Raw genomic sequence first — 16,868 nt, forward strand, 5'->3', positions numbered from 1 at the left:
TCTGTTGGTCAAAGTTTCATGAATTTCTACACTTTCTAGTCTCTGCTGTTCCCAAAACAGTATGTTCAGTGAATGAGTGCTCAGGTTGAAAAAGAATAATTCCTAGTTGAGTTTTTGCTCTTATCCTAATAAAAACTGGGTATATTGAAGAAAATTATCATGGGTATCCTGTATCAGCTGTATAAATTGTACTATTTAAGTGTTGCATGTGAGCGCTACAATCCCAGCTGGATTTGTGACTTAGTAAAACACACTTAGAACCTTATTTTGGATTGGGCCTTGGCTTGGATTTTCTTCATCCTAAAATAGAGACAGTTAATGTCGAACTAATTGAGTTGCTTGCAAGAAGAAGACAAACATCTATTGTCGTTTTTCAAACTCGCAGCAGATGCAGAAAGACGAGTTGATATGTTGGTACAAAATTGCTCTTGTATAATTGAAGAAAATTGCTTATATGTAACCAGAAAGTACTGAAGCAACACGAGAATATATAAACATCTAAATACGAAATACCTTGTTCATGTAGTAAAAAAATCCAGAAAAAAATGTGCTATTAGTGAAACTTGTCTTAAATGATCAATAAAAATATACTGCTTAATTTAAGTATCTTATCAGAATTATTTCTAAGAGAAAATAATTAGCATTAGTACAGCATGACTTAGAGATATGCTTAGGGATAAATGCTAGGCTTAAGAGAAAGGCAGACCTTCTTCAACTTTTGTTCTGTTGTTTAAGCTTAATTGCATCAGGTGTTCTTGATGGTAACTGTGTTGTGTGCTGATGAGTGTCTTCTAATCAGTCTTTTTTGTTTTCCTGTAGTGCAGGATTGTGGCTGTGACCCAAATATTGAGAATGAGCATGGTTATGAAACGGATGAGAACTGAAATGGAAAAAAAAAAACCATGTAAGCATAAATCCAAAAATATCAACTGCTGTCATTTTCAGAAGACATGTTGTTTTGTAAACCTTCACTGGTGCACAAATAGGCACTGCAATAGTTCTGCAATTCTTTTCAGTCAGTTATTTTAAATGACCATGTTCAGGAACCCAGAATTCTCAAAGTAAATATTGCAGTGAAGAGCATTGTGAGTGATATCTGCAAATAATACGCTATAGTACCTTTAATCCCTTTGTGACAAAACTAGGACAATAGCAGAAGTTTGAGTAGCCTCATATAAATTTATACTTACACCAAAAATTAAACTCGGAGCTGCAGCTTGTGTGTCCTTTAGGGCTGCGTGTGTTGTTTATAATAAAGGGATTATTCTCTACTGCCACGCATTAAGTTTACACTTCAGGGAGACAGGAAATACTTGTATCTGTCAGATTTTAGTAAGAGGAAATCTGACAACTAAGAAAAAAAGCAGGTTTTCAGTATCTTGATTAACTTTCAGAATTTTTTTAAACCAAAAAAAAATAGTTTGTCTACCTGTGAGACCACGATTTGAACTATAGGTATATCTGATATCCGTTTGGTAAATGGATTATTCACAAAACTATGTGGTATTTGACAGTTTTCATACAGGCGTATGAAACCAAGATGAACATGCCAAAGTGTTCAGTGTTAGAAGTTAACTGGGAACATTTGCCATGAGAGCAGCACAATATCAATGTTTGCTGATGCCTCTTCCACGTTCCAAAGTGCATTGTGCTATATTTTGAAAAGCAGCTTTAACCAGAGCCAGCTTGACTCTCAAGAGCCAGCTTTTTACTTTCATGGTGTTCTTCTCTCTTCCTTCCTCCCCTCAATATACCACTCTCGCTTCTAATCAGTGTAAGCGTGTAGCTGTGGGTGAACTGGACTCGCTAACTCACCTAGACTAAACTTCTGCATGTGCATTATGCCAGGTTTTTGGTGATCCCATTAACTGCATGGCCCCACAAACTCTTACTCTGGCAAAGAGAAAGCAGTAAGCATGGGGATGAAAATGAGTGACTGAAACGGGGACTTCTTTTCCCAGTGAAAGAGCCACTGGAACTGCTTGTAAAACTAGAGCCTTACTGTACTGCAGAGGGCTGCTTAAAACAATGTAGTCCATTCACGTGATGCTTCTGATGCAATACCAGTTCCACCCAAGGATCCACCAAATAAAGCACAATGTGATTTTATTAATGTTCTTATATCCACCATGTCTTGATTTCAAATCATTTATGATTTGAAATATCACATAGGGAAGTGATTGTGCCCCTGTACTGGTCAGGCCGCACCTCGAATACTGTGTTCAGTTTTGGGCCCATCACTACAAGAAGGACACTGAATTGCTGGAGCGTGTCCAGAAAAGGGCAACGAAGCTGGTGAGGGGGCTGGAGCACAAGTCTTATGAGGAGCGGCTGAGGGAACTGGGGTTGTTTAGTCTGGAGAAGAGGAGGCTGAGGGGAGACCTTATCCCTCTCTACAACTACCTGAAAGGGGGTTGTGGTGAGGTGAGTGTTGGTCTCTTCTCCCAAGTAACTAGCGATAGGACGAGAGGAAATGGCCTCAAGTTGCACCAGGGGAGGTTTAGATTAGATATTAGGAAAAATTTCTTTACTGAGTGGTCAGGCATTGGAACAGGCTGCTCAGGGAGGTGGTGGAGTCACCATCACTGGAAGTGTTCAAAAAACATGTGGATATGGCACTCTGGGACATGGTTTAGTGGGCATGGGGTTGTTGGGTTGACAGTTGGACTTGATGATTTTAAAGGTCTTTTCCAACCTTAATGGTTCTAATGATTCTATGATTCTATGATTTATTGAAAAGTCTGTGGCACTCCTTAGCTCTTTCAGTTTTGTCAGGATGGTAAGAAGCTCTTAATATAATGAAGTGAGCTATAATTACATATTTCAAGCCAATTTTTTTGTGAGTGTCTAACCAGCCTTACCATTTCATTTTCAGCCTGCCATAAACTTTCTGTAAGTTATGCCTAAAACTATTCATATAGTAAGCTGAACTTTAAATAGTTTTCTAGAAAATTTTTTTAATGCATAAACCCCACAATAAGAAAAGGATACATTTACTATTTGAAAGGCTATAACTCAATTATTACAGATTGATTGGCTTGTATTTTACTAAATTTATTTATTTAAGTATTTAAATTTTAAAGATTTTTAATGCTTTATTCTGCTATTTTCATACTTAAGTTAATTTTGTAGTGCTTTTGCCTTCTGAAAAAAACAATGGCTTTTGGACCGCTTGTCACCATGTGATAAGTATAAGCAGGTTTTTTTACTTCCTCTAGGTATTTAAGCGATTTGTAATCCTGTGCTACTTTTTTATCAGTAACTTCTTCCCTCACCGTGCTTAACCACCAGGTTCATGGCTTGTTCTTCTGAGACCAGATAACTGCTTTTACAAAACAGCTAAAAATGACCATGGCAGCTGTTAGCTTGGAGAGGCAGGCAATTCCCATACTTTACTCACCTGCAGGATCATTCGTAGTCATTACAGTTGTAACTATTCTTGCTGTAAATTGAATGAATTCTGATTAGTCGACTAGATACAATACATTTATACCTTCAAAAATTATGAAATAGCTGTTTTTCAATAGAGAATAATCTTGCATGAAAATATATATTGTTATAGACATTCGCACTTTTAGTGCATCCACTCTTCACTATTTTAACTTCAGAGATCAAGCTCTCAAAGCTGAGTGACATTGTATCAAGGATCTTTTTTTAAAATAAGAAAATCACTGATATAATTAGAATTTTTATATCTCTATCTATCTATCTCACTAGATTGGATATGGTCAGTTTACTGCTTTTCTGTCAGCCTCCTCCTTCAGTAGTTGATATGGAGCTACACCCACAATCAAGTCGGCATGACTTAACCATTGTAAATGTTCACATGCATGCTTTTAGGCTTCTGCAAATACGAGGAATTCAGCCTTCCTTCCCGCAACAAATCTAACCACTAATTCTTTCACATTTGCAGCAAACTAAAACCATTTACAAAGTTTAGTGTCATTGTTCAGCAAACATACCGCAACTTCTACTTGTTGGCTTAAAAACATTTGTTTCATGGGGAAATAGATCCAGCATCACTATGTTTTATAGTAAGAATACTTTAAACAAGTTTTGTGAACATAACAAAGACGCTTCTGACAAACACCTGTAGAACTGTTCATGCAGAACACTAGGTAATTAGCACATGAACTGCACAAATCACTGTTCTCGGGACATTCTTAAATTCTCTTCTGTTGAGAAATGTATTTACATGTAGTATAGAGTTAAAGGTATTTAGCATTAAGTGTGTATTTACTTGTAGATGATTTTTCAGAATTAGCATTATCTGACTGTCTAACTACAAAATTTAGCACCTTTTCATGCTGGATTACTAGTAATTTTATTAAATCCTAGAACGTTGAATTCTTTTCTTTGTAATGACACTCTTTCAGTTATTACAACTGTATCGGGTTCCTTTGAATATATTTGCATGTTTTCTAAGTCAGTGTCATTGTGACTGAGTTTTATCATTTTATCAGTGATAAAACTTGACTCCAAGAGACTGTGTGGTATCTAAGTCTCAGAAGTCAGCGCTAACGGAAACTATATTAGGCAAGATTTTTACCTACTATGATCGAGTAAAGACCTATTGGAAGAGGCATTAGGAGGAGATACAGCTTTAAAAAACGAAAACTCGGTGCTTGGCACCAAGTTGCCCATAGCTTACTTGCGCAGGTATATGCAGACATACTCCAAGTCAAGGCACTCACTTGTCCAGAATCTTTTGCCTGCCAGAGGCACCGCAGCTGAGCCAGCTTACTGGCCGCACTGATGAGCGTGCACAAATTCTGCAAAACAGGTAAAAAGAGAGAAAGAACCTCTGCCCCTGCCATAGTGTTATCTCAGTATTTAGCTTATAGGTGCTACCATGTACCTTACTAAAAAACAGGACTTAGCTTTTTCACTTAGAATAGCAAAAAATACACTTGTTCAGTACTTTGCAACTCAAGCGTTTCAGCGTCTTACTAAGGAATCGTGAAGGAAAAAATTAAAGTTGCCAGAAGCGAGGAACTGATTTCTGAGGTACTGCCCAGAAAGAAGCTCAAAAAGCAAAACAGCACAATTGCTACTGAGGCAAATACAATACAAGGCAAAGGAATAAAAAAGCCTCTCAACCTGCTACATAAAACTGTTTATGAAAGTTAGCTAAAATGAGACTGATCTAGTCTAAACAGCAAGGTTGATTCAGACCATCTGTTACCATTATGTCTGGCAAATAAAACCATAGAAGAATGAGAAAACTGACAAGAATGTATGGAAAATGAGTCCAACTGGTGGGAAAAAATAATGAAGGGAACAGACTATTCACCCTGTCATCCTTTTAAGGGGGATTTGGAAAGGCAGCGGGTAGACGGGACCTCCACATGGGTCTCTGTCGCATGCCCGGCTTTCCCTTTGCAAGTAAGGATCGGTGTTAGGCTTAGAAGGTCTTATCCCCATTTTTATAATCTTTTCCATTCGCAACTCCGGTTCATCTCAATTAAATTTTAACTTTCTCTCTTCTGATGAAAAGGGCAAAAAACGTCTTTAACCTATGTAAGACATTATCAGATGATATTTTTCATGCAAAATTCTAGGACTAAAGGGAGAAATGTTCTTGTGAAATATTTAACATTCCCTATTTCAAATGCTTTGACTGATGCTCTATTCTTTTCCTGTTATGTTAAAGGTTTATTAATGAGGATTATGACATTAGGACTAAAGAGGCAATCTTTTTTCAACATCTTAAACCTTTGCTAGTTTTAATTAAGGCACCACAATTAACAACTTTACCTCAGAACATACTTTTTTGTTCGGTCTCTATTGCCAGAGCTATGTTTTCCAGCTACTCACAGAAGTGAAACAGCTGTATTTGAAAACTGGAGTTGTTCTGAAAGCTAACCCAAATTATTAATTCTTCCAAGGACAAATATAAGGAGATATTTCACTGATAAAGACTTCCAGAAAAAAAATATTTCCTATGTGGACCTAATTTCAAATAACCATGCAGCACTTACCATGGCCAGGTCTATTATCCACTTCCGCAGTGTTAACACATACCAGCCCCCCCCAAATCTTACATTATGTTAAGTTTCATAGCACTGAAAATTCTAGGATAGTGCAGCTCTTGAAACAGCTTGGGGAATTATTTTTTTTTTAACATCTGGAAATAATTTTATTGAAACTTTATAACAGACTGTACAATCTGGATAAAACTGGTTGAAACACTACATGCGCCTGTTTTTCACAATGTCTTTGACTGAACCATGCCTGGAGTTTCTTAAGACCTTCTCCAAAGCACAAGACTTGAGATTTAAGTCCAAATCCTATTTAAAAAAACCCACTAAACACTGCTGTGTTCATCATAGCAAGTACAATTTGCAAGGGTAGGAAACAAAGAAAAAAGATTCATCATTTCCACCCTGCATCTCTAGCAAACATGTAAATTAAGAATTGGTCTTTCTCCTTATCAGTTATGGGCTTTCTAAAGCACAGTTAGATAAAAAGCTTACTTCTCATAGAGATTTTACTGTGATCCAAGAAATCGGCATGTAAATGCGGAATGCATGTTGAGGAGTGGCTGAAAATTATTTACAATGGTAGCACAAAACAGATGATGACATAGCTGCTATGCAAAGAACTACCAAACAAGCTACATAAACCAAAATTCCCAGATTTCAAAGGATACGTGACTGCATAGAACAAAGCTCGTTTCATGTTTCCACTGAAACGCAGAATAAACAAAAGGAGAATGACATCTGAAATAAATGAAAGATCACTTGTCAGGGAAGGGAGAGAAAGGGCCCAAATGCAATTCCAGACAGAAGGAAGTAGTTCCACTGGGCAGCAGGTCTACGGAAATGGGTTTCTTACAGGTTTGTCTCTCAAATTTGGTTGATGTCCAAAACACTGCAAGCTCTAAAATGAACATTTTCTCAGAATCTGGTGCATTTATAAGGTTTCTCTCCCACATGGCGTCCCTGGAAGAAGTATGAGCTTACACTGCAACTCCACTCTGTATTAATTAGATCTTTCTCGTCTACCTGACCATCTATTTTCATAAAATGTATAGGAATTCAATTATATTTGAGATGTTCATTCCCTCGTCCCCCCAACCCCAGATCATCGCAGTGGACTATTGTATCTACAAGTCCTGGAGTGCTGAATGAGCTTTGTTTTATTTCCAAAACATGGCTTAAAAAAATTACCTTGTGCAATGATGATGGGATATTCCAGGTATGTCTGCAGAGGGTAACCGTAATAAATCTGGTACCTCAGAAACACAAGGAAGCTGAACAGAAAGACACAGAACAGCATGACTGCATGAAGGGACAGCTCCTTCACAACTTTTTTACTGTTTTGACTGTGCCAAAAACCTCCTGATAGGTGTAGCCCCCGCTGTCAAACTGATCAAACAAATATGAAGACAAAGTGCAAGCCTGATGATTCTGTAATGTATTTTTCTTACCCTCAAATAGAATAAGATGTAGAGAGCTGCCCACACTTCTTGTCAAGGTTTTTGTGTCACAGTGTGTAAGGCATAATTTTATTAATTACAACTGATGAAAAAGAAATAAAGACTTCCACACCGAGAAGATAGCTTCTCTTTGCAATTGCCTTGGCACCTCTGGGATAACTCTGATTTCTTTATTTATATCTGTAATTCAATCTGTATTTTAAGTATTTTATGTACATTAAGCAACTTTTAAAGGAGTAGAAAACATCTTCCAAGCTCTCTAGACTACACTGTTGTAAGACTGTCAGTACTGGTCAGTCTGAGAGTCTGTTGCACCAAACAATGGCAATTCTCCTTCCTGCTATTCCACAATACAGTATCTAAAAGGAATCGAACTTTTATCACATTTTCTTTACTTTTTCCAACTTTCATGCAAGTCCATGGGGTTAGACAGAAACATCAAGGCTGCAGAGAAAATAGAAAGGACGCTCAGGGCATAGTTTTATGTAAGGAAAAATTCATGGTTTCTGGTGTAGACAGATGGCATAAGGAACGGCCTGCCTTGTAAGAAACTGGCTTTTACAGTATTCAGAATTTAAATACCTGAACTTCCTAGAAGTCATATTTCTTGTAGGGTCATATTATGCTCCTCACCACCCGTACCATGCTTCTGTGTCACTCCTCTGCCAGGTCACTGCATTCTGACTTTGCAGATCCATCTCAGTTTGTACAATAGCCCCAAAGCTCTCTGCAACTGGACCCAAAGTCTTTAAAGGCTGCAGGGTAAATAGTCTCCTAAATAAACAGACCCAGTAAATGTTTCAAAAAAGCCTCATTGCAACTCTGCCAAAATAGTTTTACCCAGAGCAGGTGCAGAACCTGCAGCAGTGTGGGTACCATGGTTATCACACAGGTGCTGAGGAGACATTTATGGCTTCTCCATGCTCATCTGAAACTACTTATAAAAACTTTCTAATGCACACCAACACACATGAATGATTTTAAAATGCGGGTTGTGCATCGGGTTGTGGGGTAAGTTACCTCTGCGGGAACCAGAATTTAGTCCACTTACTCTCAGGTGTGTTAAGAGTAACCAGCGACAGCACAGGTTCAGTGATGTGGAGAAACGTGGGCAGTGAACCAGACCCCAGGCGATTCCCCGGCTGCGGCCGGGCTCCACAGCTCTGCCCCTAACTGAAGACGAAGCATAGGTGTGTTCAGGAATGACGTGCCATTTTTGTGAGGTGACCTTTCTGAATAAAAAGCCCTTTTTTAGCTTGGTGTGGAAAGCTAGCAGTCATCTGGCTGGATGACCTGGCAACCTCCATCACTGGGTTCAGCAAATAGAAGGCTCTTCAAGGTATTTTCTCTCACGTGCTTGTATCCACATTTGCATGTTTCTCTATTTATTTTTCATTCCATATAATCCTCTTTAAATGAGATTTAATAAGTCTAGCCCATGTAAGCTTATTACAGACTGACAAATCTTTGGCGTTTGACATGGTTTGTCATTTTCTTAAGAATGATTGTTTTACTCATTTGGGTGAGAGAAGCCTGTCTAACTGGTACAATTACCTGCACAACAGGGCACGCAGACCATTTAATAACCTAAATACATGGCTTGGACCCAACAGTAGGTGTTGTCTCCAGCTACCTGGGTGGCCCGGGTTGGTTTTGGGCAAGTTAAAAAAGCCGAGTTTCGCTTTAAACAACAGCGCGGAAAGACTTTAAAACAGAAGTTTCCGCCCCAAAGCGCGTGTCCGCCCCATGAAGGCGGGACGCGGCACCTGCGCTCGGCCGGCGTACGAAGCGTTAGCAGACTCGGCAGAGGCTAACCACGTTATAGGAAGGAGCGGGTTCAAATCCCCAAGGACTGCTCGCCGCCCCCCTCAAACGGCCACTCGGCACGTTCTCACGCGTGGCCAGAGCTGTGGAAGAAAGAACTTATTTATGTACTGTCGCAGCACACAGTGCCTCAGCGTCCCGGGCCGCCGGTGACCCGGATGACGCGAAGCGGCCGCGCCGCACCCCAACGGCTTCTAACGCCGCGCGCCCCCCACCTGCGCGCGCAGCCCCCGCGCCCCCGGCGGAGGGGGGGCGGCCATGTTGTCTCCCTGTGTGTCAACCCCTCGGCGCCGCTGCCGCCTTACCCGGCCAGCTCCAGCAAGAGGCTGCCCACGCTGACCCCCCGCGCCGACCCGGCCGCCAGCATCGCCGCCAGCTGCGGCAGCTTGATCACCGCGCACACCGCCCAGGTGCTCCAGTGGGCCAGATCCAGCAGCGTCGGAGCCATCCCGCCCCGTTGCGCTGCGAACCCGCGGCAGGCCGGAATGGGGAACCCGCGGAGCGGCGTGGCAGGGTGGGGCGGGGAGCCCGACCAGCCCGGCCCGGCCCCGCTGGCGCGGGGGCAGCCTTCACGGAACGCTCATGGCGCCCGCGCTGCCCGCGGCGTGGGGCGTGGAGGCCGCCCGGCCTGCGGGGAGCGGAGAGCCGGGCCCGGCAGCGGGCCTGAGCGCCTTTCCGGGCGGTTTGGTACCCCCGGGGAGAGCTTCCTGCCAGCCCCAGTCCCCGTGCTGGCGTTGTGACCGGCGGAGCGGGGCGGGGGGCTGCCGGGTTTTCCCCGTGCTGCTGGTTGAGGCCTACCCACAGCTAATGCCCCGCCGTGACAGGGCCGAGAAACGTTAAGTTCCAGGTTGGGAGCGTTGGTCCTGAAATTATTCTTTGTTACCTGAAACCAAATACACAAAACACTAATCATCAAATGCCGTGTTGGTGTGAGAGGTTAGCCATGGGTCGTGGTTGCTTAGGAGCAGTGTAGGTCAGCTCTTGGTTTGGACCCCTAGGCTGGATTTGAGTTTTCTACCCCAAAGTGGAGTCCCAGTGCTTTGGCTCCTGTGTTTTTCAGGTCACGCTGGATAGCTGTGGTGCCAGTTCCTGCAGTAGGGATGGTGTAGTTTTGACAGCATCGCTTTTGGTTGTGCAGAAAGAAAGTTCAGCAAAATTAAAAGCTCCTGAATGTTGGACTTGCCAGATTATCGGAGATGAAGCAGCTTCACTGGAATATACACCTACCCACCATACAGAGCTATACACAAAAATAGTAAAGTGCAGTTTTTAAAGCTTTTGTACTTATCAGCTTGTCAGATCTAAAAAGAGCAATTATCCAAGGAATACGCATTTGTACTGATCACACACATACAGAATCTTGGCTCTTTCATGCCTGCATATGGCCGGGACTACTCAGAGTGTCAAATCCATATCAATTCAGATTTTTACCTACAGCATGATTCCTTTAACATTAGGTGTTACTCGCTGGCATAAAATTTCTTCTTTTCATTGTAATGAAAGTTGTATTTCTTTGTGACTAACAACCCTTAACACAGTTTAGTTTCAGCTCTTTTGCATGTTTCACAAATTGTTTTCTGTTGTTTTGATAATACGATTTGACAAACAGGTTTATTGCATTCATTCCGCATACCTTTAGCTGTATCTTAAAACAATATTACTAATGCTTAGTTTGTAAATCATGTTGCCCTCTGTGTAATTCAGTCATCAAAAAAACCAAAGCAGCTACATAGGAGTATGTAAAATCTCAAAACTCTGACTGAAAAAATGCCCCCAATGGAGAATTTTTATTTAAAAACTGTGTTTCTGTTAATATAATTCTAATTAATCAAGCTTTTCAAAGACAATAAATTCTAAAAGAAGAATAGAAAATTTGAAGTTACCTTTAAATAATAACCTTTCCAAGGTTTTCTTGATAACTGGAATTCTCAGCCTTGTGGCAGTATTATGTTACTTGAAAAAAAGTTGACTAACCCATCACACAAGATGAAGTTAGCTCATTTAAAGTTAGGTCTGAGGTGTAGGTGTGTCTGTCATTTCAGATAATAATTTAAGGTAGAAGTTGTGTATCTGCATTACTGTGTGGATGCTCATCCAACAAAATGCTGTAAAAATACCAGTAATGCGCAGTGCCTTGTATCCTACTAGAATAGTCAAGAAGCTGAACTGACTTCAAACTGTTAAGCAAGTCCATGATCATATTCTTATTTGACTATTCTTATATTTAAAAAAGACATGAAATGTGTACCTTTAGTCAGCTTTTTAAAAATGCATCCTGCTTTGCATTGCAAGCAGTCAGTTAAGCAAAATGATTTACTCTTCTTACCCTGTTCTGTCTATGTAATGATATTGCTCTACACCTGTTTACAGGCCACTTTTACTTAAGTAGCAGCTTAGGGGAAGAACAAACATCACAGTGTTAGACAGCCCTGTTTAAGGTTATGAAAAAAAAATTAATCTATGAAGAGTATGAGAAATTATTCCTACTCTGAATTAGTTTTATATAAAATTTCAGATTCTTTTATTAGGTAAGTTGCAGCAGAAGGCAGAACCACTTTAAATTACAGTTCAGTGAATAAATTAATTACATTTGAATCTACAGTGCAGATTTTGCAGCAGATGGGCAGTGCTTTAACACTGCTGCACCTCAAATAGGAATGCAAATGTTGATTCTTATTAAAGAAAATAGAGAAGGAAAAAAATCTTTCTGTAATAACCAAAGACAAAAAGTTAAACCAGATTTTTTTTTCCAATAATGATGTTGGCTTATCATAGTTGAGTTTTTAAGCAAAGTAATACCTTGAATTTTGTGGTTTTGCAAGGAATGTAGAGAGTGCTGTCTTGCTCGTTATTTCCACAGCCTACCATGCTAACAGGAAATAGTTCATTTTATAGATAATTGTTGTTTTAAGCTCCAGGTTAAAGTAAAGGAAGTTCCACAGCTGGGGAACCTGTGGGGATAGAGACAACCCCCAAGAGACATGTGGAAGAAGGCTGGGCGTGGACAGAGTTGGCCGTGGACAGCAGGCTGTAGGAGGCTTGCTCGCTTTGCCTTGAGAAGGGGGGTGGCACTGTGTGAACACACTCAGCCCAGGAAAGAAACCGGAGGAATTAAACATACCAGCACAGTTGCAGAGCTGTTACCTTTTTGGGATCACAGGGACAGGGTGGCATAGCTCTTGACGAGTGCTGTGATGGAAGGATGCAAGCTCTTGGAAAAGCAGGTAGGGAAATGCGTGGAAGTCGAGTTCTACACAAACAGGCATCTCTTCGCCAGGAGCTTTCCTCCACTTTGGAGTGAGCAATGAGCCAACTGAGATCTGAGGAGTTGAGATCAGTGGGGAGAACAGCATAGCGAACATTGTGGGGGTGCCTGCTATAAATTGCTTGATGAGGAAGAGGAAGCAGGTGAAGCCTTAAATAACTAGAAGAAAGCTCACGAGTCTAGGCCCAGGCTTCTTTGGGGATGTAGAATCGCTCTGACATCTGGAAGAGCCACTTGGCAGCAGTGACTACAGGACCTTAGAGTTAAGATCCCAAGAGAAGGAAGACAAACGGCAGAATAAAGATTCTGGGCTTCTGAGCAGCCGGGCTCAGAGAATAGTGGTTAGCAGACTGACATCCAGTGGGTGGCCAAATTGTGGGTGGTGTTTCTCAGGGGCCGATACTGGGGCCAATACTGTTTTAAGTTTTGCATTAACAACCTGGCCAAGGGGTGGAGTGCCTTGTCAGCAGGTCTGCGGACAATACCACGTTACTGGCAGCCTTCAACACACTTGGCAGTTGAACTGCCATTTGGGGGGATCTTGGCAGGCTGAAAAGATGAACTGACAGAAAACTGATGAGGTTTAATAAAAATTAAAGCCTGCAGCCTGTGACAGAGTAACCTCATTCATCACTAAAGGCTGGGAGCCAAAAGCATCGGGAGCTATTTTAAGGAAAAGGACATGGGGGTCCTAAGGGACAACAAGTTGAATGTGAGTCAGCATTGTAGTCTGCTAGCAAAGGTGGACAATTTCATCCTGGGCTGTGTTAGCAAGAGCGGAGCCTGCGGGTATATGGAAGTGATCCTTCCTCTCTATTTGGCACTTGCGAGACCACACCTGGAGTACTGCTGAACACTGGAACAGGGGCCCAGAGATGCTCTGGACTCTCCATCTTTGGAGATTTTCACAACTCAGCAGGACCAGATCCTGAGTAACCTGATGTAACATCAATGTTGGCTGTGCTTTGAGCAGGGATTGGCCTAGAGGCCTCCAGAGGTCCCTTCTTGCCAACATAGCTGTGATTTCACATACTTTATTCCTTATGCAAGCTGCATTTTTGAGGCTTCATTCTGCCAGTGGAGGCATCAAGGTAAAAAGCAAGATAAAAATGATTAAAACTTTAAAAAAAAAGGATGAGACTGATTCTAGGTACTCTTCCTGTTTGGTTGTATTTGCCGAACACTTTTGTAGTGCCCAAAGAGTGGGAGTTTTGCTATTGACTTGAGTAGCAAGACTGATACAGAGTTGTCAGAAAAGCTCACCATGAGAAAGGAGGTTATCTTTGGGCTGAGAGCATCCTCGGTGACGGAGTGACAGTGTTTCAGCTCTGATTTGAGGAGCCTCCTATACTACAGAAGTACAGTGGATCCCTGTGTACTTCATGTTTGAGGTTGTGTTGTACAAGTGTGCGTGATAGGAGTAGAAAAGAAACACTGGAGGTTGCATGTAGTTCATTGGTTTTATGTGCAGTATGTTATATATACTTGTGGCAAACTGAAAACATGGCTGTATTTATAGAAGGTTTACTTCATGTTAGGCTGAATAGAAACATCAGAGCTTGAATTAAAGTACTGTAAGCAAAAAAAAAACCCAAACCCTGTTGACTCACTGTTTGCTCTGTGAAATGGTTTATTCAGTTAACTGAAGGCCTGAAGGCCATTCTGGGTAATGGAATGTTATCTAAAATAATATGGTTAGCTAAAAAGTAGTACTGAAAGAGCCTAGAATACCAAACACAGACTTAAAAACCTAACCCAAAACCTAACAAAGCCAAAGAATTGGGGGGAGCAAAAGAGTAGGAAAATATATTAACTAGTTTGTACGATGACTCCTTAAATTAATTTTCATCTTAAATTTGGAATTGTCCCTTTTATGTAGAAAATCTACATTGAGCTTGTAGCCCAGAGAGGGTATTCAGCTATAGGATTTGGATCTGGAACTGGCATTGTTCTAGTTCCATGCTTACATCTGAATTATCCAAATATGAGGCTCCAGTAAGGGTTGAGCGTGTGAGTACATTATGGCAGCCTTTACTAAGATCCTGGTGTGTGATGCCTGCTGCATTCTTGCTAGAGGTCTTATGATTCTCCCAGAGTGTGCAAATAGATTTGCCAGCGCTGAGGAGCAGCTACAGTATAATCGTGCTTGTTCCAGCAAAGAAGATAGTTGGCTCACCAGATCTGGAACACCACCATGTGCTGGTGTTGCCCCATGGGGGTTTTTTTTCAGTGAAAAGCAATTGAGTAGCCCTATGGTAATACAATGCTAGCAATGTGTCAGCGTTCTGCTAAGTTTTGCTGTAGAAGAGTTAATGCAAACATTGTGTTTTCATTCCATTTGGCTTTTAAGAGACATGATTGTATAACTGCTAATATACATTGTGATAATGGGAGATGGTTCTACGCTACATCATTGGTTTGGTTTATTTCTCTTTCTCAGCAATACCTGTAGTTGAAATAAGAGTTACTGTGTGAATACATTTGTTAATTCACAGATTGTATAAAATATATCCAGTGTTGTGGTTTAACCCCAGCCGGCAACTAAGCACCACCCAACCACTCACGCCCTCCTGGTGGGGATGTGGGAGAGAATCAGAAGGGTAAAAGTGAGAAAACTCGTGGGTTGAGATAAAGACAGTTTAATAGGTAAAGCCAAAACTGTGCACACAAGCAGAGCAAAACCAGGAATTCATTCACCACTTCCCATGGGCAGGCAGGTGTTCAGCCATCTCCAGGGAAGCAGGGCTCCATCATGTGTAATGGTTTCTTGGGAAGACAGACACCATCACTCTGAACGTCCCCTCCTTCTTTCTTCTTCCCCCAGCTTTAGATGATGAGCACGACATCATATGGTATGACCTTTGGCCAGCCTGGGCCAGCTGTCCCAGCTGTGTCCCCTCCCAGCTTCTTGTGCACCCCCAGCCTGCTCGCTGGTAGGGTGGTGTGAGGAGTAGAAAAGGCCCTGACTCTGTAAGCACTGCTCAGCAGTAATGAAAACATCCCTGTATTATCAACACTCTTCCCAGCACAAATCTAAACCACAGCCCCATACTAGCTACTGTGAAGAAAATTGACTATATCCCAGCCAAAACCAGCATATCTAGTGATGATAATTGGTCATTAGTAAATAGGGAAAGAGTTTGAAGTGGTCAGGTCAAAGTCATGGAGTGAAACCAGATCTCATCATTTTTAAAGCCAGTGTGTCTGTATTTGCAGATTACTTCTTAATGCAATTTATCAATCAGTATATGCCAACTGAGACTTTCGTCTGGGCATTCCCTGGGTTAAGAGACATTTAAGAGACCTTTGCAGCAGTTTTGCTCCATCAGCAAGACTTGGCATAAAGGTCTTGTGCTGAGGTGAGGCTGTAACCCCAGATACTTGGGAATTCCATTTCTAAGTACTGGCGGGTTTGTGGATACATAGAGCTCCTGAGAGAGGCTTTGAGAAGGTTACAAGCTGAAGTCAGTCTATGGCATCTGTGCCCTCTGACAGAAGAGGGCTGTGGGCAGGCCTGTGATTGACAGAACTGTGCAAACACCTCTTCAGCCTTTGGCAGAATTTCTGAGTTTCTTGGAGAAACATCTGTGTTTCAAGGAATTCATCCAAGCAAATATGAAGTTTTCTGAAGAGAGAGAAGCATACCTGACACGGATTCAGAGTGGCAAGTAGAGACATTTAAGTGGTTTACTGGTTTCTGTCAGGGCAGGGTTTAGGAAAAGCAGCTTAAGGCCCTAACAAATTACTGTTGATTTCTAAAACCAACAAACCAAAAAATACTTCAGGAAACTATTGTCTACTTTAAGATGAACTTCAGAAAGTTTGTTCTATAGAGTGTTCTTCATAGAAAGCAAACAACATGAATGTGTACGTACATAATACATACACGCATATAATGCCCGGACTGGCAGTATTGGCCATCCAATGCTCATACATAATTATCCTTTCCCTTCCCTATTCTAGGAATCTTACTATTTATGTAGTCATTTTCACAGCATGATGAGACTTTGTAGGAAAACACATTTAGTTATTGTAGAATAGTTTGGGTTGGAAGGGACCTTTAAAGGTCATCTAGTCCACCTCCCCCCCATCCCCGCAATGAGCAGGGACATCTTTAACTAGTTATGTTTAACTACGTATGTTATGTTTTGTTAAAAAATATATTTCACACTTTTTTATTATGAGCGGAACTCAAAATGAGAACACGCAAAATTTGGAGGCAATGGAAACATCTGCGCACCAAGTTACAATTAATATTAACAATCCTCAGAAGTCTACCAGAGAAAGCAGTGTATCTAACTGAATAATTAAATTACTATAGCTACCCACTTGTGCTCT

The 16,868-nt window shown here is 41.4% G+C and overlaps 1 protein-coding gene across 1 annotated transcript; it reads right to left on the reverse strand.

Moving 5' to 3' along the window:
- Positions 1-791: 791 nt before the first annotated feature.
- SLC66A3 (solute carrier family 66 member 3) lies at positions 792-10,104 on the reverse strand (the record flags this gene model as incomplete). The annotated part of the gene is made up of 7 exons (XM_081998121.1): positions 9,571-10,104; positions 7,173-7,255; positions 6,653-6,722; positions 5,982-6,039; positions 4,652-4,772; positions 3,401-3,442; positions 792-880 (listed from the first exon to the last, which is right to left on the reverse strand). Exons 1-7 carry the CDS (start codon positions 9,711-9,713, stop codon positions 792-794), a joined length of 606 nt encoding a protein of 201 aa, XP_081854247.1. The 5' UTR covers positions 9,714-10,104.
- Between the last annotated feature and the right edge of the window lie 6,764 nt (positions 10,105-16,868).

The sequence above is a fragment of the Phaethon aethereus genome (assembly GCF_964289735.1).
Source record: "Phaethon aethereus genome assembly, chromosome: 3".
Classification (NCBI taxonomy): domain Eukaryota; kingdom Metazoa; phylum Chordata; class Aves; order Phaethontiformes; family Phaethontidae; genus Phaethon; species Phaethon aethereus.